Raw genomic sequence first — 25,155 nt, 5'->3', positions numbered from 1 at the left:
GGTGTGGCCATCAGTGAGCAAGACATGCAGTTATTTGGGAAAAATGGTGGTAAATGATATCTTCTATTTCCAGCGACATTCAGTCTTTTTAAAAAACTTCCTGGAAAATTAGGTTTTAAAGGCTAAATATGAGAGTACACTCTCATATTTTTGAGGTTTTCATACAACCTTTTATGAACTGTTGTGTCATTATCTGTCACAATCCTGCTGAAGAAGCCTCTCTCTGAGGCTGCATGTGACACACTAAATCACCTCTCAGTCCACAGACTAAAAGAACTACCAGAGTTCATCTGCAGGATGGACGAACCAGGGCCTTTGGTGGGTCAACAGCATCAATCAGAGTTTACTGTCCTGATCAGAGGAGATGCAGGGCTCGTATTGACCCAGGCAGGTGATAAATAACCTCCACAGAACCACTCCGAGGTACACAAGCATGGTTAACAGAAACAGTTAAATCAAGACTGAGTGCAGCCTTGCGTCTCCCTGATAATGCCTCACTTTTGTCAGTGAGATTAGTCTCTTCACTTTCCATTCATTAAGCTGTAAAAGACCCTGACTGAAGGCGCCCTCAGTGTGTCTCAAGGGACTAATAAAGGCTCTTCACTTCAAGCACCAGCAGATGGCGCCATGATAAGTCACAGTTTATTGGGGTTTTCTTTTTTTTGTTTGTTTGTTTGTTTGTTTGTTTTAAAAAGAGATATTTTCTCATTTTGTTTGGGTAAATCAGCTCCTGTGGAGTATTTATGTATTTATTAGCTTTTTTTGTTCAGGTTTGAAGATCTGGCCACAAGCGAGTAAAAAGCATGAAACATTATAGCCATGTTTAACTACTGATTATTAAAGGTTATTTAAAAAAAATAGTGCCTTTCAGTAATATTTGTGACATAAAAAAGAAAGAAAATATCTTTTGTGTACCAGAGAATTATTAATAGGTACAGATTATGCACATTAATGCTGTTTAATTTAATTAGATAAAAGTATTAAAAATCTAGTTGCGTCATTCGTTTATTTCAATAACTGAATCTTTTTATTACATTGAGCACAAAAAAGAAGCAGATTTCCTTCCTTTTCACATCTTTAATGATATTTCATTCATTTACTTTAATACAAAATAGTTCAAAATAATAAGGGGCAATAGGACATGAGGAGGCTGGGGATCATACCAGCACCCATCCGTTGCCATTCTACCTGCTGCACAGCCTCCATCAAATAAAGAGAAATAAAGACAAAACAAACAAAATATAGTTGTGTTGCAGGTGTTGTGGTTGTGGGATGCAAATCATTCCTGCAGCATGTGTCATACTTAGAGGTTACCATCGCTCTTAGGTTCACCACAGCCCTAATATTTTCCATTTTTTTCCTTCCTCCTCTCCTGCCACTGCTGCTTCCCAACAAGTCAGGAGCCTGTGCCAAAACTGAGTTAACCACTACAGGAGCCACAGAGACACACCCCACGAGTATACACTCACTCACACACCCTGTGACTTAGACACACCCCTTGGCAAATGCATCAGCTATGCCCTGAGGTATGGCAAAACATAGTTCCTTTTGAGGAAAAGCAGTGAACACACAGAGTGAGGCAGTTTGATGTGAAACCTTTTCATTGTTTTTTCCAACCACACACTGTCAGCATCATCATCCAGTAAAACAGCTGGATGTCCGAGCTGATCTGATGCTAATCATGCTTAAAGTTCGTGAGTCTCTGCTGTCATAAGTCAAACTAGGTAATAGACTGCTCTTGTGATTATGTTTTCTATACAAATTTGCCTTATTTTCCCTTTTTTTTAACTCTTTTATTGTTTTATTTGCTACTCGTTTTGCCTCCACATCATTCTAAATGAGAGTTGTTCTTCGGTGCTCCTCTGAGGTGAAATAAAGCTTAACGATGCACACAGCGACAGGTTGATGACTGGTGGTCCACTGGGATATCAAGGAATTGGAAAGCCTCTGAAGATGAATGTATCAGACATTTTACAGCCAGTGGATCAATTTCCTTGTTAAAATTTGGAAAAGTAGGAGGAGAGAGGTAAGTATCTCACTGTAATGACCCTTTACATGACTGAGAGTGTGTTTGACGCTAAAGGTGATGTTAAGATCATCAGATCACTCATTTTCTCACTGAAACACGCTCATCCTCACTCTGTCTGCCTCTCTGAACCCTCACATGTCACTGTATCTGTCAGACGGTGAGCACAAACCGCCACCACGCCGCTCCTGTTATTCCTGCCTCCACACTAGGTTGCCAGGCCTTGCAGTCCTCACTCCAAGTGCCCTCTTTTCAGGAAGTGGGACAAAGGAATTTTTTTGTGCTGCCCGCTGTGATTCATTGCTGGCACACACACACACACACAGACAGAAAGAGTTGGTTTAGCCTTTAAAACGTGGCTCATTATTTCTGGCTGAGTGAGACGCTTTAACATGAGGAGCAGCAGTCTGACTCAGACAGGCGCTGAAGGAGAAAAGACCTCATCAGAAGGTCTGCTTTTTCTTTTTTTCTTTCCTTCTTTCATTTATTTATTTATTGCTTTTTAAACTGGATCAGATCATTAAAAACAAATCATGCTGTGGTGAAGACCTTAAATAAACGCTGATAAAAAAAAACAAACAAATGTTACCTGAGAGCGTGTCTCTCCCGGCCTCCACAAACCAAGGAGCCTCTGCTGCACCTGGACGCGTCACGGGTGCGCTACAGGAGGCGGGGCTTCGCGCGCCACGAGAGAAGCAGAGATGCGAGCGCAGCAGTGGGTCTCTAGTGGATGCAGTCAGTCAGTCAGAGTGGAGTCCCACGCGTTTCTGCGCGAGAGCCGCTGCAGTCTGTGACTACTGGAAAACTGAGGAACAATTCAGAGAAAAGGTGCTTTGTTGGATTTATGTATATTTTTAATAGTTTTTTTTTTACTCCCTGGTGATCCAAAAGACGCGGCCTCTTTGGATTGCATGAAAAAGTCAAGAAGTCCCGTTGTTTGAGGGAGAGATCAGCGGAATATGATTTGAACCACAGAGACAGACAGCACAGTTGCGCACTTAACAGGTGAGTACGTCTCCAGTTCTTTTAACCCCCAGCCTCCTTTTACCCAAACTTTCATTTTATACGAAGAAACGCAGAGATGGTCCCTGATCTTGTAACTCTAGACTTTCCTCCTCTGGATATTACAAGCCGTTATGAAATGTTTTTTCTGGCTCGGGGCTTAATGCCACTAACTTCCCATACGTGTTTTCTGAAGCCTTTTTGTCGTGAGTCACTTTCCTTTCACACTGAAAACATTTTGATTGTTTTCCTCTCGCCTTTTGTCTTTTTACAAAAAAAAAAAAAAAAAAAAAAAACGACCACGCGAAACATTTGTGGGTCTGTGTTTTCGGTGCAGGTGCGCAGTAATGTGCCCCCTATTACTCATAATTTTAGAACAACAAGTTACGTCGTAACACACCCCTCCTCTTGAGAACAAACCTCTATTATTTTCCTCTTTTTAAAAGTCTTCATATGCTGTCCATCCTCCCCAAGTTTTATTCCATGTATTTTGGCAACTTTGTACCTGTTTTTTATTTGTCTAAATAAAACACTGCATGTTGTAGCTTTGTGGAAAACTGAGATGTTTCCCTCACTTTTGCTGTTAAAAGAGCTGCTAACAGCGAGACATCAGGCATGAATCAAGCAAAATGTGTACGCAGGGAATCCCAATAAATTCATGCATAGCTGTGGGCATGAATATAAAACCTAAACTTACTGTGCTGGATGCTATTACCCTGTTTTGGGTTACATCTGGGAATCCTGTTAAAACCACATCCACATATGGAGCATGCAAATGCACATTTTGCAAATACTGTGTTGTGCCCCCCCCCCCCCCCCCCACCCCCCCCCCCCCCCCCCCCGGCGCGCTCTTGCTCCTTTCACTTAAAAACATCTCCCCGTGGATTACCATTTAGTCAGTGGGGTTATTAATCATTTGGCTGGACTGTCCCCCTTGCTTTCCCCCTCCCGCCTCTTTTGTTTTAATTGAGTTTATCTCCCCTCCCTTGGGCTCTTGCTGTCTAAACTTAGGCCCGTGGTTGCTTTCCCTTGCGGAGGGAGCTCCTCTCTGGGTGATTCACTGCTCTGCCTTGCGCTGTGGTCACTTGGGAACGGAGCTGAGAACCACAGAGGTGCTCACCCAATTCCTGCTACTCTGTACGGGGTCAGTGCTGTCACACGTAAAAGTCGCCATGATAGGGAGGCTGATATAAAAGCTCTGTGTGGCCATTAAGGCCTCCAGTCACTCAAGCATGAGCATATTAACTCATTGCGGGGAAGTGAGTAAACCCTGGCTTTGCTCTGTGACACAGTTCTATTTCTGAGTCTGAAAGGGATTTCAGTGTTCTACTTGTTTCTCCTCTGGAGCTCATAATCAGCACAGTTTGTGGCTTTTTCCAAAAGTTCACACTTCAAGCAATCGAGGCCAGATTTCAGAGTTGTCTGTGATGAATGTCAAGATGTTTGATTAACTCATCTCTCATGTCTTTGTTTCTCAAACAGGATGAATCTGCATTTGCTTCATGCCGCCCTCTTGCTGTGGGCCTCATGCCCCAGCATGCAGAGCCTGTGTGACAAATCATCAGAGACGAACAAACTCAACCTTTCGGTCACCTACGAGCTTCCAAACTTCACCGCAGACTTCCCGGTCCAGAACATGGTGGTACTGGATGGGATCATCTACGTCGGGGCTGTTAACAGAATCTATGCTTTGGCCCCGAACCTTACCAAGTTGTCGGAGTACCACACGGGGCCGCTGCTCGCCAACGAGACCTGCGGACAGTCGCAGTCGAGAACAGGCAATGGCCGAAGGGTTGACAACCACAACATCGCTTTAGTGGTGGAGAACATTTATGACAAGGGGCTGTACAGCTGTGGTTCAGCAGATAATGGCGTGTGCCGCCGTCATGTCCTGGATGAAGACTTTGGGCTAAAAACAGTTGATGAAGATGTCTACTGCTTTGCTGGAAAGGTGAGGGCAGGTGAGGGTCAACCCAGTGATGCAGATGTTGTAGTGAGCCCATCTGGTTCTCAGGTGCTCAATGTGGAGAGCAACATTATTAAGTTTTTTGTTGGAAACTCAGAGATTCCAGGCACAGAAAAGGCACCAGGCAGTGCGACTCATCCCCACACCATCTCTCAGAGGAAGATGAAGGCGAGTCAAGATGGCTTTACTTTCTTTTCCAATTTAGCTTACATGGACCTGATTCCATCTTTTCGTGGAAACTACTACCTGCGCTACCTTTACTCCTTCCATAGCGGGCCCTTCACCTACTTCCTCACTGTGCAGCAGGTGAGCAGAGACACCCAGGGCTACCACAGCCGCATAGTCCGTATGTGCTCCTCGGACCTTATCATCCGCCGCTATGTGGAAATGCCCCTGGAATGCATCAGCACTGACAAGAGGCGGCGACGCTCCTCTGCCGAAGTAGTGAAAGTGTTTAACATCCTCCAGGCCGCTCATGTCACCAAGGTGGGCAATGATGTGGAGCTGCAGAAGCTGCTGAAAGTGGACGAAGATGATGATGTGCTGTATGCCGCCTTCGCTCGAGGAAAGCCCAACTCTCCAGAGCCGACCCCTCACTCTGCCGTCTGCATCATGTCCCTGAAACACATCAACTCCATGTTCAAGATGTACATGGAGAGGTGCAGCACGACTGACCCGTATCACTTCACAGGATCAGACAAGAAGTCTTGCTACAACGTGGTAAGAAATGGGAGGGGGCGGGGTTCACTATGAGGGGGCAGAGCCATTGTAAAACTCCCAACAAGCATATTGATTTTCTGAAAGGAAAAATGTTACTTATTTCTCTTAAAATATATACATATATAAGACAATATTTTTTGTCTTCCAAATCAGGTTTCAGTTTATTCAATTTTAAAATACTTTGAGTGTAGAAGTTTTGGAGATTAAATAAATGTCAATCTCCTGCGGCTTAGACTTGTGCAGTGGCTCCTGCTGTTCTCACGTGCACTTTTATAGCTCTTTAAGGAGATTTCTTCTGGTGATGCCAAGTATCACTGCGATTCAGTTTTACAATGTATTTAAGACACATGAATTAAGCCTCTATCAGTCATCTGTTGTGTATGCATGACTTAGTTTTTATTGTTAGGAGTTATAGACCTTGGCTGTGTATCTGATTGAGGCAGTCGGGTTTATTGGCTGGAGAAACTGACTCAGAAATTGGGTGGTCTCAGGTGCATGGTTTATGCTATATCTACTTTGTCCCAGTTTAAGTCCCCTTGAGCAACAGGCTGAAGCATGACCTCCTCCTGACTCTGACCTCTGACCTCTAACCCCTGCGGTTATCTGTATACATGCATGTCAACCTCTCAAGCAGACTCATACAATCAAAGACTAGATTCAGTTGCTTTCTCCCAGTTTTATTTGATTCCTACAAAATATTTTGACCTTTTGAAAACTGAAGCTGAAATTCAGCGCCTTACTTTTGTAGTTATGGTTTAATCTTTTAATCTAATGTGCTTCTAAGTTTATGTCCCCCACTCATTCTGCTGAAAACAGTTCGGACTCGGCTGTTCTTTCTTGCCTCTTTCCTCCAATCCATCAGACAATTGTTCCATCAGTTGGCTGTATTACCTGATCAATAATGACATGAAGTTAGCTGTCAATTCTGCAAAGGGTCTGCCAATATATGTGCTGGAGCCCCCCCCCCCCCCCCCCCCTTTCTCCTCCTCCTCCTCTGTGACTTCATCTTTACTTAACCTCTGTGTCAGTCTCAGCTCTACAGTAAATCATCAGTCAGGCATAAGATTACCTCGGCCTCGATATATTTCAGAATGAATAGGTTGTCTGAGGGCAAGCACATACAAGAGTCATGTGGAAACACCCAGCACACTTCTGAGGAAAACTCCTGTCAAAACATTAGCTCTGTGTGTGTTACTAGGGAGGCCTTTTTTTTCTTTTTTTCTTTTGTATTATGAACCAATTGTAGCCGTGGGCAAAAGCGTTCAAAGTGGCAATTTTCTACACTAATTTCTTACAAACTGTGCACCCTTTAAATTAATTTGTTGCACGATGAGGAAACACGTTTAGAAATTTCAGTTAATATTTAATATTTTTCTCAGTCAAAAATTTTGATTTCTAATCAGAGTTTTTCCTTATTGTTGAATAGTCTGAGTGGAAGGACATCGTCTGTCTACTGATCTGGATAACATACATTTTGAGCAACAGTTATAAAATAGAAAATAAGGATCTGCTCAACAAAGTATTGCTCCATAGAGCCTCTAGTGGCCAGATATTATTAAGAAGCACCTTAGAAACTTAAGTTTCATTCATTCATTCATTCATTTTCTATACCACTTAGTCCATTTCAGGGTCATGGGGAAGCTGGAGCCTATCCCACCAATTAGCTGGCGAGTGGCAGGGTACATCCTGGACAGGTCGCCAGTCTGTTCCAGGGTCTTAAAGTTACAGTATAATTACTGACATCTAGTGGTAATGATGGACATACAAAATAGTTCAAATGCCAAGCACAGTTGTGAATGGACTGTGGCCTAAATTCTTCCAGACATAAACATGTTTTCATCTGCGAGTGGATCCATTGGCCTCAGATGTAGTGATGCCTGCACTACAGGTAACTACTTCAACACTGGAGAGTTTGCATGTTCTCCCTGTGTATATGTGGGTTCTCTCCAGGTACTTTGGTTTACTCCTACCATCCAAAGACATGCATGTCAGGTTAATTGGTCACTTTAACTTCTCCCTAGGAGTGAGTGTGTGTGGTTGTTTGTCTCTGTGTCTTGATCCTGCGATGGACTAGTGACCTGTCCAGGGTGTACTCTTCCTCTCGCCTGCTGGTTGATGGGATAGGCTCCAGCTTCCATTTGACCCTAAACTGGAATAGGTGGTATAAAAAATGAATGAATATTTAAATAAAATTGAACTGATGGGTGAAATGTGACTAAGCTCTTACAACAGATTTAAATGCATGCAAAAACACGCCGGGCACTTCTTTGGATCTGTCAGTGCTGTCTTGATAGCTATCAGCAGCGGTGATCCACAGGGGGAAAGTGAGGAATGCTGGGAGCTGGATCGGGGTTGGCGGCAGTGCATATCTGACTCTCAGCGAGCCGTGATGAATGGCTCTGGGATAACAGGGCATCAGCAGCTGGGCGGAAGATGATCCTCCCGACCCGCGTGGCAGCCGGCCACTATGGCGAGACCTCTGGACCCCGCTCCTCTGGACCTCCACCTGTTACCAGCACCTGTGGGAAAGTGGAGGTGGCATCGACGTGAAGCCTTTTAATATGGGTTGACGCTACAATTCATAATTGTCTTTAAGGACTTGTGCAGAAATATTTAGGTTTTGTTTTTGTTTGTTTTATTTGTTTTTTTATAAAGACATGTGTTAATATTGCTTAATTGTGAACAAATTTAGAAGGGCTAAACTCTGAAGTGTAGCTCTGCTGTAAACTGATAACTAAAGAGGCCTAAGCTTTCTGCACAGGATCAAAGCAAAATCCATCCTTTAACAAATCAGACAACTCATGCCTCTCGGTACTTTGGGTCCAAACTATTTAACAGGAGCAGTATTGTAGCATGTGACACATGGCCAGTAAACCTGAAGCCCCAAACACTAATTGTCTGTCTCCACTTCTTGACAGTGATCGGTCACATAAAAACTGCTGTTTTGATCACTTGGATTGAGAGTATACAGTTTCATTATTAGACATTCTTTCCTCCTTACTCATTTGATTATGGGGTGACATCAGTTTTGCTGGAGCATCCCAATGCCATATAATTATCAGAGAAGTCCTCGTAGTTTTGATTTATCTGCAAACAATATGATTAAAAGTTGATTTGTTTGCAGCTCCGACAATACACTTGGTGGTCCCTCTTTGGTGTTTTGAAAACATCTCCATTGCATGGTTTAAAACTGCACATCTGCAGTCACAATGGGTCAGAATTTATCTTTTATTGCTGCACGTCTTGCTTGTAGCCTCTTGTCCTCAGCTGCCATGCAAAGAAGCACACTCCATCACAAAAGACCATTGAAAGAAGGACCACCTGATGCTCGCGCTGTAAGCGTGGAGTGGAATTATCTAATCATCGCTCCAGCTAATAGATTTATGACTTGTATCCATTGGCATATGGCAGGTAGACATTTTGTTTTTGTGCAGTTTGGAGAAGATAAGCACAGTCGTAAATTCATAACAGTTTGCTTGAAGGATACATACTTAAGCACAGGAGCATAGCAGGTTATTTTTGTTGTTCGTCTCACCAAACTGCGTGTTTCTCATGGAAAACTCCCACAAGGGATCTGGATGGAGTTGAAAGCTCAGCATAAGAGCATGTTTGATGTTTTTAAGTGGTGGCTGTCAGCTTCGACGTGCCTCTTAACTCTAGTTTAGGCAGTAAGATTTGATGAATGTTGTAATGATGAGTGGCTCTCTTTTCAGCTGTCTGTGTGACAGAACAAATCTGCGTTTCTTGTAGTTTCTTTGGGGCCGTCTTGTCTCTGCCTTCAGGCTTGAAACTGAGGATAAGACGTCTTACCTTCACCAGAAGATTTATAGCAGCTATTGAATGAAATTGTATTTTATTTCTTAAATGAGCTGGCTTTTCCATGTACATATGCTAGAATTAAGTTGACAGAAGGCTAAAAGCGGTTAACTTGACCAAATTTTTCAGGAGCTCTCCACCTCTCACAGAAATTCACAGATATCGAAAGCACATTTTATGTAATCGATCCAAGCCGCAGGAAGCGCTTCGACCAAGCAGTATCGATTTCAAAACAAATGTGTAAAGTCATTTTCTCAGCCACTGTAGTGTGCAGAGCCATGGCTGGAATCTAGAGCCGTCCCAACCCGCTCTGTACCCATTCCCATCACTCCTTTAAGGGAGCAGAAGCACTTGAGAGCAGAAATAAAGAATAGCAATGCTTGGGGGTCAAAATTATCATCCGATTACCATTGATTGGAGAAAACCCACCAAATGCTGATTGCTTTTAAATTGAATCTTCAGCCTGATTGATTATAGTGTGTGTGTAATGTAATTCCAGTGGGAGACGCTTTTGACAGACAGTCATTTTAATCATGCTGCTTGTTTAATGAACAAGTTTAAAATACTGGCTTAGAAAAAGAGCCAAACAATCCACTACAGAGACGTATAGATTTATGTTATGTTTATGATTATAAAATAGGTAAAAATGTCAATGTATGCAAATTCAAGGATGAGGTTAGCTTTGCCAGCTAGACACGTGGTCTGATTTCACTGGATTCATAAACAAGACATTTGCATACAGCATTGAGCCAGAGACTTAATAAAGGTCAGCTGAGTAAATGGTGTGTTCTAATAATCTAAAACCTTCTGCTTTTATTCCTTTTTACCTTATTGTCTCCCTGTTACTGTGGTGTGTGAAGTGAGAACCCTTCGAGCTATAAAACTGCAGTACCAAAGTTGTTTGATAGGTGCTAGAGCGCCGTCAGCGATAAGTAACGCCTTATAAGGCACCAAAATTTGTTACCTGTAGTGCAGTCATCGCCGTACCTGAGGCCACTGGATCCACTCACAGATGAAAAACATGTTAATATCTGGAAGAATTTTGGCCACTGACGACCACTATACATTCACAACTGTGTTAAGTGTTACCACTGGGCATCAGTAATTCTTACACACCGTACCTTTAATATGAGGTTTGAATCAGTGTTTGTCATTTTCTGAGTCAGTTCTTCATGATGTTCCATACATTTTCAGAAAGAGTTGGATTAAAGGTCAATTAATGTTCAAGACAGATAAGCATGTGGACGGGGCCTCCTTATGTCTCTCGCGTCCTATAAAGACATAATTTGGTCCATGTAGCAAATGGAGCAGTACCACTAAAAACTGTGAGGGCAGTGTTAAAGGTGGAATTATACTGGGTATGTGTGCGGCACGTTACAGCTGCGCCGCGGCCTCCGCTTTTATTCACAGCCATTTTAGTCAATGGTTTGTTTTTCACCGGGTGTGCCGCAGCACGCATCAAAAGCGTCCCAGAAGCACGTTGTCGCAGTGCTCCGCTAAATTTACGCGCCGAGTCTATTTTTGACGCTTCACGCACCCAGAATGCATCAGTTCCGCAGTTCAGATAGGGGCAGACAAGAAATCAGACATGGGAGCAGTGTAAAAGCTTCTGGTATTTTTCAAAATAAAAGCCTGCTGAACCATGAAAACATTACGTTTTTAACTGGTCAGGGGGTATTAGTGTTTTTTTTTTTTTTTTTTTTTTTACATCATTTATCCTGAAAGTGGAGAATCACAAGTTTCCGCGCCACGCAGGTCGGAACAAAACCATGGCGCAGCTGTAACGTGACGCACACGCACCCAGTATAATTCTGGCGTTATACATTATAGCTGGCATGTGACCAGTGAAAGGAACAATAAAGGAGAATCCGCAATGCAAATAATGTCTGCTCAGACCACCGCTGCCTTCTGTGCTGCCTCTTTTTATGTCTCTTTGTGAGAATTTACATTATTATGATCTCCTCCACCGTAGCCACGTTTACTATTGTTTGAAACTGATGCTGGAATTCGGAGGTGAACTCTGAACTCTGTATTTCCCTCTGGTGAATGCATTGCCTCACAACAAGGTTGCATAAACGTAATGGGGCAGTGATGTTTGATAACATTTAAAACGTCTTTTTAGGTACATAAATGGGCTTATAGACTGCACGCTCACACAGGCAAATACGTACCGTTGTAAAACAGGAAGAATTATGTCTGACATTGTCTAAAATATGCTCAGACTTCCTGTCAAAAGATGTTACTTTACGGACGCATACATCTTTCCAATATTCCAATATATGCCTCAGCATCTGTGGTATCTCCATACTGATCTAGCAGCAGACTGTGTTTAGTAACTGTGGCTTTCTAAGTCACTTCTGAGCCTGTGTGGCTATATTGCTCATGATGGTTTGATGGTTTCTGCATGCATCAAACAGGGATTTTCAGCCGTGGCCTTCACACACTGAGATTTCCCCTGAATCTTTTTATACAGTTTATCACTCTAAGTGTTGAAATAACCACTGGTCTTTTGCTCTTTGCAATTTGGCATTCAGAAATATTTATGGGAACTGATCCGTGGTTCTCTTACAGATGTTTCATTAACTTTTCTGCTTTGCATTGCCGTTTCCCCAGCAGCTGTTCCTAGCATCAAACCAATTATTAATTTATATTTTCCAAACATAATAAACATGGAAACTATTTCTATCGTACTTCTCTATTACGTAAAGGCTCAAATGAATGAAAAAGTGGAACATGCAATATAACGATCATTATTTAGCCCCTCAATTATGAATGTTTCCATCAGTTCTTTTCTCAAACACTGCACACTTGAAGCATAAAACCAACATCGTCTCCTGTGATTCCACGTGCTGTAATCCGACAGTAGTAAACCGATCAATCAGTCCTCATTTTCCTGAGCTGTCCTACATGTGTTGTACTTTTCCACTGATATAATGGAAGGTTTTGGTGACTTAGACCCACAGCTGCCTGACAATAGGAATTAATGCTGCAAATGTCTCCGTCTCGCTGATTCAGAGGGTTGTGTTGTAGATGTCATGGTTTTCAGCCCCCCACATGCTCAAACCTGCTCATGGCATCACAGAGCTGGTATTTGTTTGCCTGAACATGATCCAGATGTGCAGAGCGACAGGTTTTATGGAGGCTGGGGCGCATACAGAAGCATCAACACTTCCATCATAAAGAAGCAATTACTTCTACTGCTACTGTTCAGCATATTTTTGGCATGGCTGTGTTTATTCACAAGGAAAATGAAAGAAATTATGGGGGTGAGGGGTTGGAGAGGGGGCAGGAGACTGCTACTGAGTGCAGTTTAACCACTGTGGTGAACATTTGACCAGAATATATAACTTAATAACACAAGTATAAGAATAAGTTGTGGTTTTCACTTATTTTCTTTATATAAGCAAGACAAGTTTTTTTGTATGGCACAATTCAATGAAAAAAGGAAAAAGAAAGAACATTGCATAGAAACACTACTATAATAATATATATATATAACTCTCTCATCTTGCCCATCCATTCTTCTTTATATAGAAGGTATCACTAGACTAGAACAATACAGTAAAAATAACATTTAGGCAAGGCAAGTTTGTTTGTATAGCACATTTCATTTACAAGGCAATTCAAAGTGCTTTACATAAAACATTAAAAGCATTACAGCGGGAAGTAGGAACCAATAACATGTGCATTAAAAACTAACTTTAAATCACAAAAAATAAAATAAGAAATAAACCAAAAACTTACCACTGTTGACAGCCAGATTTGCTAGAACGTGCTAGAATCTACTGTTTTCTTTACATGTTGTGGCTGATTTTTAGCTCTCAAAGGATTTTCCATTTCACTTTGAGAACAGATGGACAAGTTAACAGGTGTTTACATGGAGAAATCACCAGAGCAGTATGAAGAAACGGCATGAAAGGATGTGCATAAAGATACAAATGAAATTAAAAAAGCATGACACAAGGAACCACCATCCCTTATAAACTCTCCGCTACAAAAGATGCCACAGATTGCGTTCCACATGCCCGAGCCTGTCCATGCCATCACTAAGCTGGGTGCAGGACCCTGCAGTGAGCAAGACAACAACACACTCTTGTCAGGTCCCCATCATCTTACTCCCCTGCCTTGAGGACAAAGAAAACACATTTATAATGAACGTGAGATTAGAGCTTTTGTGATGCATGTAGCTTCTAACACACATCTTCTGTTTCTCGTGCAAACACGCACACACAAGCAGCAAAGATAGAAAAACATGTTTGTTATCAGCTGATCACAATAGCTGAAAATTTGCACAAACAAAAGCAAATTTGCTGCTTAATGAAGCATATATTCCATAAATGTAAAGATTTTTTTAAACAATTTAGAAACTGTGGTAAAGCAGCAAAACATTGACAATCGGTTAGATATTCTTAGATTAAACCACAAATATAAGAAGAAATCTGAAGCATTATTTTTTTTAAGGCTGCTAAATTAAATGTGAACTTGGCACATTTTCATTAACTAGATTGATTAGAAATAAATGTATCTGTGTTGTGTTGCCAGGTCATGGCAGTACAGACCTATAATTGGAAAAAAAAAAAACTGTGGTGGACATCCACAAGAACATCTCCAGGAATTTTATCTCTGTGACGTATCTGTGATATCATGTCTCCGAAAATGCCAGTCAGTCATGTGAGTTTAGATTCAGCTGAGACCCGAAACAAATGGTGAGTTATGTTATTTTCTTTGCTCATATGTGATTAGTAAAATGTGTTAGTGCTTTCCTGTGTCGGTTACACATGCAATTTGGTCTGTTTTCAAGGAGCTTAGCAATCCGCCGCATGACGCAGAAGGCAGAGCAATACCACCGGAAACCACGGGGGCAGTGCTGAGCAGAATACCTGGCATGTGACCAGGGAAGAATAAGAGGATCAGGTTGGGAACAAAAAAGCAAAAGTAAAATGAAGATGAACACAAAAGCTGTAGAAATTGTGTGAACTTTTGAAGAAATGCGCATGTTTAGGGCGTGTTGGGCGGTTGGAAACAACTTGCATTACCGCTGCTAAACGGTGTCTGAAGCTGACGTCGACTCGTGGGCGTGAACTCTGAACCTAGCACTGCCCACTAGTGGAAGAATTGACTTTAACAACCATGGCAACATAAAACACCCATGGAAGAATGAGGACAGCAATGTATGATGTTTGAAACAGACGTCGCTATTTACGTACGTAAGGGAGCATAAATGTAGGGTGTAAGTCTTCCCCCAGAAGGTACCTACTGGGTTGACTGCTCCTTAAGATTAATTCTTTTGTTCATATGTTAACTAGGCTCCTACCACTAATCTTGTGAAAGCTTTTGTTAAACTCTAAATAACCAGTGAGTAAAAATGAAAAACAAAAGAGTATTGAGATTGAATCAAAAGTAAAAAAGGGAAAAATAACAATTGTTCAAATTTGAGCCTGAAAGTGCTAATCCTACTTGTGACCTAAGTTACTGAAGTTAAGTCCCTACAAGGACTTAACGTCAAGCAGATGCTTCATGAAGACAGTTAAATGGGTGAAATCTTTCTGCTATTAGGCAGACTAGTGGCATAATGACTGAAGTTTGAGGGTAGTAATTTCTAAATGTTAATGATTTTAACCATATGGTTAATTGAGGAAAAACAAATTGAAACAAAGTAATGTTAAAGTCATTGTAAAGTTCTGTTTCTGTGTTACAACATCTTTAAAAAATTCACACACAGCCATTAGCCCACATATATATAGGTTGCATCACCCAACAGCCATGTTTAGACAGGTCATCAGCACCCACATCCGTCTGCATGGTTCATCAGGAACGAAGAAGAAACATTTACAGTATCTGCTGTCACTATTTACAAAAACTCTAAATAACCTTAATGTACTTTGATCTGTACCAGTCACGACAAATGAACAGTGTGACACATAACACACACTGATGTCACTGTTGAACCATTTCAGATCTGCAGGCATTTCCTGACAGTTTTCTACATGATTTCACATTAGCTCAATGGCACTGTTCAGTTCTGAATCTGCAGAGTTAATTATTAAGTTGAGTGTTCAGTTTCTTGTTTTGCTTCAAAGCTGGAAGTGTGTGTAATATCTCTACATGGGCTTTTGTATGCACATCTTATCTGTGTTCCTTAGATAAAGAGTGGAGTAGTAAATATGCAAACGGTCAGTGCCTGCAAGCTGTCTTTAAAAAAGCTGAGCGGGAAATTACCATGAGCCACAAAAACTGTTCAGTTCAGGATGCAGCTGTTAAGATTCTTATCATTATTTCTCTCTCATATAAACAACTAGCATTTGTTTTGTGTTTTTTTTTCTTTACTTTCCATCTGGGAGGCTTTGTTTCTTTCTGTTTTATATCACTGGATGCATCTTTGAGTTTGCCATGTTTTGCTTTTACTTGTTAGTTTGGTTTCATTCTGTTGCTAACTCACATTTTTGTTTATTTTCTCATGTAAAATCCTCTAGAGAAGTTTTTTAAAGCTTAATTATCTAGCAACTTTTTAACTGCCTCTAGTATTTCCTCACACAAAATTGTCGATCTAAGTATTTCAGAAACTGCTGATCTACTGTGATTTTCACCTCTCTAGGTGGTCTGAAAGAGAGAAAAATCCAGTGAGCAGCAGTTGTCTGGACTAAAATGTCTTGTTGATGTTGAGGTCAGAGGAGAATGGGCAGACTGGTTGGACATGATAAAAAGGCAACAGGAAGTCAAATAAGCACTAATTCCAACCAAGGTACGCATCCAACCAGAATAGCATCTCCGAACACACAACACGTCCAACCTTGAAGCAGATGGGCTAGAGCAGCAGAAGACCACGCTGGGTGCCTCCTGTCAGCTAAGAACAGGAAACTGAGGCTACAGTTCACACAGATTAGCCAAAACTGGACAACAGAAGATGGAAAAATGTTGCCTGGTCTGATGAGTCTCTATTTCAGCTCCACATTCAGATTCTAGTGTCAGAATTTGGTGGAAACATCATGAAAACATGGATCCATCTTGCTTTGGATCAACAGTTCAGGCTGCTGTTGGTGGTGTAATGGTGTGGGGGATGTTTTCTTGGCACACATTGAGCTCCTTAGTACCAACCTATCATGGTTTAACCACCACAGCCTACCTGAGTATAGTTGCTGACCATGTCCATCCCTTCATGACCACAGTGTACCATCTTCTGATGGCTACTTCCAGCACAATAATGCACCATGTCACAAAACTCAAATAATCTCCAACTGGTTTCTTTAAAATGACAGTGAATTCACTGGACTCAAACGGCCTCAACAGTCACCAGATGTCAATCCAGTAGAGCAGCTTTGGGATGTGGTGGAACCAGAGATTCTTATCATGGATGCAGCCGAGAAATCTGCAGCAACTGTGTGATGCTGTCATGTTAATATGAAGCAAAATCTCCTCCGAACGTTTCCAAGACCTTGTTGAATCTGTTAAAGTTGTTAGAGTGTATACTTCATGTAATGAATCCTTCCTCCATCCTTTGCTGTGGTTGGCTGATATAACTCCAAGAAAAAAAAATACTCTGTTTCCAGCCAATTTCACAGAGTGCTTTGGTGATCACTGTGGCAGAGTTGTGTCATCTCTCTGTTTTGACATAGTTGCAAATGAGATACTTTCCTTAAATACCATCCTGCTGACTGATTTGATTTGATTTTATAAATGCTTTCTTTACTGGCATGGGGCTGTTTGCCAACAGTGCCAGAAGCCATTCATGATACACTTGTTTAGTGTCAAATATGGAGAAGCTTTGCTTTGCTGAACTTATGAATCAAGGCCCCCAAGCTGTTTCCTAATCAGCCGTGTGCCTCCTACTCTTCTATTTCATCACATGCTGATATCCTGCTCTCGACTGAAATGAGGCATGTGGATGCTTATCTGTCAGCCCCGATGCTCCAAATGAAGAACCAAAACTAATCTCCTCTCCTCCTGCTGTCCCGAGCAGCGGCCTCACCTCGACCTCTGATCGCTCTTATTTCCTTGGCTCTGACTCCTTCAGGCTTCATCATAAAGTCTGAGTCTGCCCTATTGAAAAGCTCATGATCGCAAAGTTCACCGGAGCAGCAAATGATCTCAGCAGACCTGCAGCCAGAGAGCTCATCTCCATATTATTGAGGCTGTGGGACTTCTTGTAGTAGCTGCACAGATGGAAAGCAGTTACTTCGTCTTGGAGATGTGTGTTTACTCAAAACAGATGATCTGAAGTGATAATAGGAGGTGCTCGTCTGGCCACAAGTGACCTGGGGTTCAGTTTGTCGTGTGGGGACATTTATGCAAGCTGTCCATCAATCACTGGGGCAGTATAGACTCACACACACTTAATTTAGTTTTATTATTAATAATAATAATATTTTAAATGAATTATTTTAATTATTTTTCCCAGTTTAATTTAGAAAGCACTGTCACTTTTTTGTCAACAGTTTCTCAGGAGTGTTAGTGTGTAACTCCGGGGGTAGGTTGTGCTTGATAACATACCCTTTAGGTGATCTATGGAAGTTTTCCAGGCATTTATATCCCATCCAGCTTGAGGTTTACAATCCAGCTGCAAAATGTTTATTCAGACTCTATATGGTAATGCCATTATTTATCACATTTTCATTAAAAAAAAAAAAAAGATATCAGAGGCATCGATTTTGACCTGGAAATTCTGATGAAGCCACTTGCTCTCAAACTTTTGGCTAATCAGAGAGTTTAAATTGACACTAATGTCCAATCAGGAGCAGCCAAAGATCAACAAGTGAGCAGAAAGTTAAATGTCTGTCTGAAAAGAACAAAAACAATGGTCTGGTCTGGTTGGAAAAAAGCCACAAAGACCTTTTTAGCCATGGAGTTTTCAGGGTTTAGGTATGTTTTTTATTTTATGTGAGGCTTAATACTGAACCCTTATTTCATTCATTCACACAAATAATATTTTATTTGTGGCCTTTCCCTGATATCTGCCAAGCTATGCATTATATAGCTGGATTCATAAGTCTGCTTTGGATTTTTTGTCCCTTTGTCTTAACAAAGGAGAAGAGAGCTGACTTTTTTTATTCTTAAACCAAAGTGCCTGTTCATGGTTTGAGACTGAAACCTCACAGACAAACATCTCCAAACCTGAATAACCAGAACCAAAAATATCTTGCATACCACTACAGATAAGAGAAAACAGTTCAAATACCACAACTCAAAAAGATTCTTTCCATTTGACTGAAGCTTATATTGATTTGCTGCAGCTTTTAGCAGAAATTTCAACAGACTTACTGAATACACATATAACCAGGAATGTAACCAAAGTGGACACCATTCCACAGGAAGGTTTCACCTTAGATGAGGACTAATTCCCCCGCATTCCATGCGCCCAGTAATCCTCACACAATGCAAGTGAGGCATTGTGTCTGAGTGTGTACTCAGGTAATGGAGGTAAATGGGGGAACAAACCCTCCTCTACAGCTTTTATCACCTTGCTGTGCTCCCAAACAATGCCCCACAACCATGGAGGCTATCAAGTCATTCCCGGGGACACGGCAGATATTGTTTCCACAAGCTTTGATCTTATCATCCTGGTTGGTGATCCTGGCTTGAATCATACTGCAGGAAGGAGGCAAGCTCACACCTGAGAGGGCTGAGTAGCTTTTCTTGGAAATGAGTTGTGTGTTTTACGGTTGAAAGCCTGGATTTGTCAGCAGTGGGAGTCTGCCAAGATGTGGTCTGAAAAGTCTTAAAGACAGATAGAAAATTAGTTGCCCAAAAAGAGCGCAGTCAGAGTTATTCTGCCACTGGGTTTGCAATGTTTTGCTAAATTGCTGGCTTTATTGTTTTTGAGAAAGTCTGATTGGTGGTTTTCTTTCAAGTCAAACAAATATGTTATTCTTTGGTAGCATCACTCTCCTTTCAGCCTTCCAGTTTTTTATTTTTTTAAGTAAAATGTGGAAGCAAGCCTTCACAGTAAAGTCAGCACATGGAGATCCTCCGGCTGTGAGCATTTAAAATTCTGGCTTAAGGTCCTGCAGATTTTCTGAGTGAATGCTACAACACACACACACATATATATATATATATATATATTCACGAGCAGTTCTGTGAGGACAGAAGCAATGCTCAGTGGTCTTTTGTTGGCTTGCACAACTGTTTGCCACCTGCAAGCTGTCATGACACGCTGTCAAAAAATGTGGGTTTTCAGAAGTGTCCTGATGAGCTTTTAACAAAGGATGGGAAGTGATAAGATGTCATTGATATCGTTCCTATTATTAATTCTGCATATCGAGCCGTGTCTTTATCAATTATCTATAAAAAGCATGTCTAACTTTGAGTTTAGATGTCAAAACTACAGATCTGGTCTGAAAAGGGTAAAATAATACATCAATATAAAAACTCTGCAGAGGCCCGATGCACACATAGAGCACACGGTGAAAAATACACCCCACATAACCCTGCTCTGGATTGTCTCTTCTGGCAACAAACAGACAGACATGTCCAACATTGTTTATTTGGAGTCAGTGAGCTGGCCAGCACTTGTCAGCACCAATACAGATATTGAAAAGCCCAGTGGCACACTATTCAGATGTTTTGGAATGTTTTCTGTTCCCATCCCTAGTTTTGATTGTGTTGCAGCGGGTTTTCTTCATTATTTTTAGCTGCTGGAAAATCCAACTTGCACTTGGTGAAAAGAAACATGTAAAGGGCTTTGCAGCTGAGCAATAAAAGCAATCCCACTCCTGATGAGGATCATTTTCCCCACTTTTTCTGCCACATTTCAGATTCCACCTCAGTCACATTACTTTGGTGCTCCTCCTCTGGCTCAGCTGAAAGCGAGCGCTTCCAGCACTATCCCTGCCAGTGAGCTCATCTCATCCAGACTGTGATGATATGAAGAGGCCCGTGTGTTGACCTACAGTTGATAGGCTGCCTTGCTGCTGACACTCAGGCTGGTGCTGTTTACAACCTGAGGTTATCTGGCTGCTCCTCAACGGCTGCTGCTGAGCCACGGCTCTCCAGCTGCTCTTTCCCCACCTTACCTCTCATATCAGCAAGCACCTCTCTCTCATATCTAAAAGAAGTAGAAGAAGCAGTAGAAAACAGTCATGAATCCTCTCTGCTTTAAATGGTAGTGTGAAGGCCTGCAGAACTTTTTTGGCAGTTTCTGTTCACAGTGAAATCTTTACTGTGAAGATTCTGCCAAGTGTCTGCACCGGTTGATGGATTCGATTATTCCAGACTGCTAGAAAGCAGGAATTAGAAAGAAAAAAAGATTTGGCTCAATAACTAAAAATGTCAGGATACCTTTTTAAAACTTCTGTCCATATTCCCAGTTAAAAATGAGCGAAGGCCTTCTCAGCATAAAGAGCAATAAAGTATTTTGACATTTTCATTGAAGCCGTTTGTTTCCACGGCACAAAGGCAGCACTTTCTGACTGTAGTAATCAATCGAATAGAACTATGGTAATGCTAATAAAATCATATATATAGATACATATATATATATATATATATATATATATATGTATATGTATATATATATGTATATATATGCTGCTTTGGTTCCAAATTCCCCAAAGCAGCCGGATATTAAATCTCTCTCCCTTTTACGTTCATGTGTCACTATAATTAAGAGCACATGTAAGAAAAGCAGCTGCTTTGGTAAATACAACAGATTGCCCGACTCTGCTGTCAGATTCCTGATCGATGTGACCTCAGAAAGACATTAATGCCTCAGAATAACCTTCTGTGTAAGTTATATGCAGGCTGAAAAAGCAATGCACCATGTGATGCACATTTACACCCTGAAAAATTACCCTGCGTTAGTGCAGTCAGAAAGTGTTAGGATGGGATGTTTGGAGTTGTTCGCGTCTAAGTGCAACCACACCACATTACATTTCTTTGTCCTTTTCACTCCTGAGGACTATTTTTAAAAAAGCACTTTCGGCTCTGCCGCATTCATCTGAGGCAAATGTAAACTCTCTTAAATTTCTACAAACATATTTTCTTATTAACTGACAGCTTAGGCTTTGTACGTCTTGAGTTTGCAATATCTGTCTTTAGCTGCTTTCACACGTGCACCAGAGTTCTGAAATGCTAATGTCCACAACATTAGCTCCCGGCTTTTTGTCAAGATTTTCCGTTTAGGCACCCAGTCAAATCTCTGGATCATCGATAGGTGAGACAGTGTATGAACGTGTTAGCATATTTTCTGATGATTTGCTCTTGCTATGCGTGTGTTGGTTGGCATTTGTCCTTTTTGCTGACCTGTGTCCTCCTTTCCACATGTGGATATGTACAGATATATGTAGTACTCCCAACAAGGACCTTATCGACCATTCTTAATGTGTTATAAAGAGAATTGAGCATAATTTCAGCATCACACACTGCATCTTTTAGAGAGCCAGTTGTTCCCCTGCAGCTCTTTTTCAAATTTTCAGCAGAAAGATTCACGCTAAGATGTGCTTGTGTGAACAGCAGTGCTGTAAAACGTCTGGACCAAATTTTCTGCAGATTTTCTCCTAAAATCCTCAAGTGTTCATGTGTGAACATGTTTTAACCGTCTACCTGAGCCCAATAAAGTGTGGGTGAACAGGGTTTTGTAGATGGTTCTACCCAATCTAAAACATTTCACCAGAAGCGACTTCAGCTTCATCCAAAAAAGAACAAAAGAAAAAAACACAATTCTTTAAAAAAGGCAAAGACTAAGTTGCACCCAAGTCCAGTGAATTGTTTGTGTTTGCTGTTGTCTGCCTCGAGGCTGGTAGCATATTCTAAAAGGTGAACTATGAACTTTGGTGTTGTTGACTCATTATACATTTTATGATTTTGTAATCTGTTGCATGCTGTGCAAATAAAAAACATGGACAAGCTGGAGGCACGAGTGTCCAAGCATGTTAATTTCTACAGACGTTTGCAAAACCCACCTAAACCACTAGGGGACAGTATCACAAATATGTGGAAGAGTCTAAGCTGTTGGCTACCCTACATTGTATTGGTGGTGTAGTTGATGCTTTAGGTTTTTTTCTGCAACTGAAAACAATTAAAAGTGGATAAAAAATATGTTTTATGTTGTAATTAAACTAATTGTGCAAATGCTGTGCAAGGTTTTTTTTTGCTTCTTTTTATCATTTTGTGCTCTTTGTTATGAGATTGTTCTCTGTCCTACCCAGTCCGCCTGGTTTGAACTAACTTTTAGCCAATCACTTTCAAACTCTGTGAAGGGTTAGGGTCTTTGAGGGCTAAAGCTGGATTTATGCTTGTGTGGTGTCTGCGTACTGGTCCATAATCACAAACTGACCAATCACAAGGCAGTATTCCACATAACCACACTGCAAGCAGGAGTGAACATTAGGTTTGAAAGAGGTGCATGTTGAGCCCCTGTGATGCCGTGAACGACCTTACGCAGATGCCGCGTGACTATAAATCCAGCTTAAGTGTTGGTTGGCTTTTGAAGGACTTCATGTTAATCCACTTCTTATTCCACATTGAACTGTTGTTTTCCTTTTGTTAGATTTTTTTTGTTTGTTTGTTTGTTTTTTCTTCATCTTTGGCTGTATGTATTGGTATGGTGTTGATCCACCTCGATCCATCTCTTGCTGTTTTTTTGTTGTTGCCTCAGTACCGCTAGCGAACATGTCTACAAGTGACATCTTACTTGAGTGAATTCCAGCTCTTTTCAGTTTACCTGAACGTTGCGGAAGGTTTCATACATTCTTGTTACTCCAAAGCATGTTTGCAGCATGTTCTGCTTCAACATTTGCATCAGCTCCATTTTCTGGACTTTCTTTGTCCATTTTCACTGCTTAACAGCTCCAATCTCAACTGTTCTACTGTATGCTTATTTAGGGGTACAGCAGTGAAAAAGATGCCCCCTCAAATACTTGCCCTCTGCGCCATGTTTCAAGTGTTGTTTTTATGCCAGTTGTGGCAAAACTATCCCTACTACCCCATCGTAAAGAATCCTTAAAAATTCCTGGATCCAGGCAATGATCTGAATCGCTCCCAAAATCTAATCACTTGTTCCTTATTCCATTTCTGAGATTTCCAGAACATTTCACCAAAATCAAAAATAACTTTTTGAGTTATGTTGCTAAGAGACAGACAGACAACATGGCTGAAAACATAACCTCAGCCTTGGCAGAGTAAAAAATAAAAAAACAAACAGAACCATTTTGGGTAAGAACTAATAAATGCTACTAGTCATTTATGCTAACAAAGTGCAATAGATGAATACCTACTGTGTGAAACAACTTTTAGGTGTAACTACATCAAATCATTTAGACCTCAGATATCAGCAAATTAGCACTTTTTCTCTCTGCTGCTTGCTGCTTGAATCTTTGGCTGCACTAGCTTAAGGGCTCATTTATCAATATCATATGGACAGAGCCTTCTCTCAATCCTCTGCATTCATTAAGTGCACATTTCAGTCTTTTTTCAGAAAGCTTTTAGTACATACCATAGACTGAATATAAAAGATGGATGGAGCCTCCATGACGTCACCCGTAGATTTCTGAAGAGCTGAATTTAAGCTCATTGGGCGGTTCCCACCGCCGCCATCTTGGCAGCGTCATGAGTGTCGTCGTTCCCGGAAAATCCTAAAATGGGCAAAGAGGTGGAGCTGAGAGGGAGACTGTGAAAGTGGGGATGGATGATTGACACCCATCAAACTCCGAGCTGCCTGTAGCTAATAGCTAACCCGGAGCTAACAGTAGCCAAACAGCTAACAAAGGTGGGCTGGCTAAAGCTAAGGCGCACTGTTAGCTGGCTGAAAACCACGGTTGTGCTGCTCTCTCCATTCTTGGATACCTGTAAATCAAAAGGACAAGCCCCTAATTATGCTGAATTTCAAGATTAAATAACATCCAAATGGATAAGTTAGAAAAAAATTTAGCCCCCTCACAATTGTCATGAAGGTAAACTTGACCTATTAATCCTAAAATAGATTTTTGTACCAGACTTTAAACATGTTTATTTCTGCTGTGAAGTTGGTCTTTTTAACATGGGAGTCTCTGGGGATTGACTCTGTGTTGGAGCCAGCCCCTAGCGGATGAGGGGTGAGCTGCAATTTTTTGCACTTCGCATAGACTTCACATTTTACCAGCGTAGGTTGCCACTTGGTACATGTTGTGGCAGTGTTGTACTGTAAAGCTAACATGCGACCAGGGAAAAGAGCTAATTAATGGCCACAAAGACCACCATCATTTACTACGCTGTTATGTCTCCTTGTGAGAATATGCATTAGCATGATCTCCTCCACCACTGCCACGTTTGCTATATCGCTATTGAAACTGATGTCCGAACTCAGAAGGGAAGACTGAACTCTGCACTGCCCTTGAGTGGATGTATTAACTAACAACGATGCCAACATAAAAGATGCATGGGATTATGTGGGAAGTGATATTTGACAACGTTTAAAACTAACATACTTAATACTAATAATAAATATTGATGTGGCCTTAGTATTTAAACAAATAAAATTCAAGGAGAAAAGAGTCCAGCAGGGGTGTTTTACTGTATTTCTCATGTGGAAAGTACAAGCCATGCATGACAAGCCCAGGTTTTTATGGAGTAATGTGTCTCATATGTCTGAAGCTTTTATGAAACACCTAGGATAGAAGCTGCATGTTACTCCGAGTCAAACAACTGAGAAATC

The 25,155-nt window shown here is 41.2% G+C and overlaps 1 protein-coding gene across 3 annotated transcripts in view; it reads left to right on the top strand.

The window, feature by feature from the left end:
• Window positions 1–2,741: 2,741 nt before the first annotated feature.
• The window catches only part of met (MET proto-oncogene, receptor tyrosine kinase), a 74,905-nt gene continuing 52,491 nt past the window's right edge, over window positions 2,742–25,155 (top strand). For 2 of the 3 annotated variants that reach the window (XM_041996560.1, XM_041996559.1), the window contains exons 1-2: window positions 2,743–3,031; window positions 4,511–5,714. In XM_041996560.1, coding sequence (XP_041852494.1) covers window positions 4,512–5,714 — 1,203 coding nt within the window. In that variant the 5' untranslated portion in view covers window positions 2,743–3,031; window position 4,511. Of the gene's footprint in view, window positions 3,032–4,510; window positions 5,715–25,155 lie in introns of all 3 variants that reach the window. The other variant, XM_041996561.1, reaches the window with a different exon arrangement.

The sequence above is a fragment of the Melanotaenia boesemani genome, chromosome 10 (genome assembly GCF_017639745.1).
Source record: "Melanotaenia boesemani isolate fMelBoe1 chromosome 10, fMelBoe1.pri, whole genome shotgun sequence".
NCBI lineage: Eukaryota > Metazoa > Chordata > Actinopteri > Atheriniformes > Melanotaeniidae > Melanotaenia > Melanotaenia boesemani.
The sequence above is the reverse complement of the archived record's forward strand: the minus strand, read 5'-3'. Positions and strand labels throughout refer to the sequence as shown.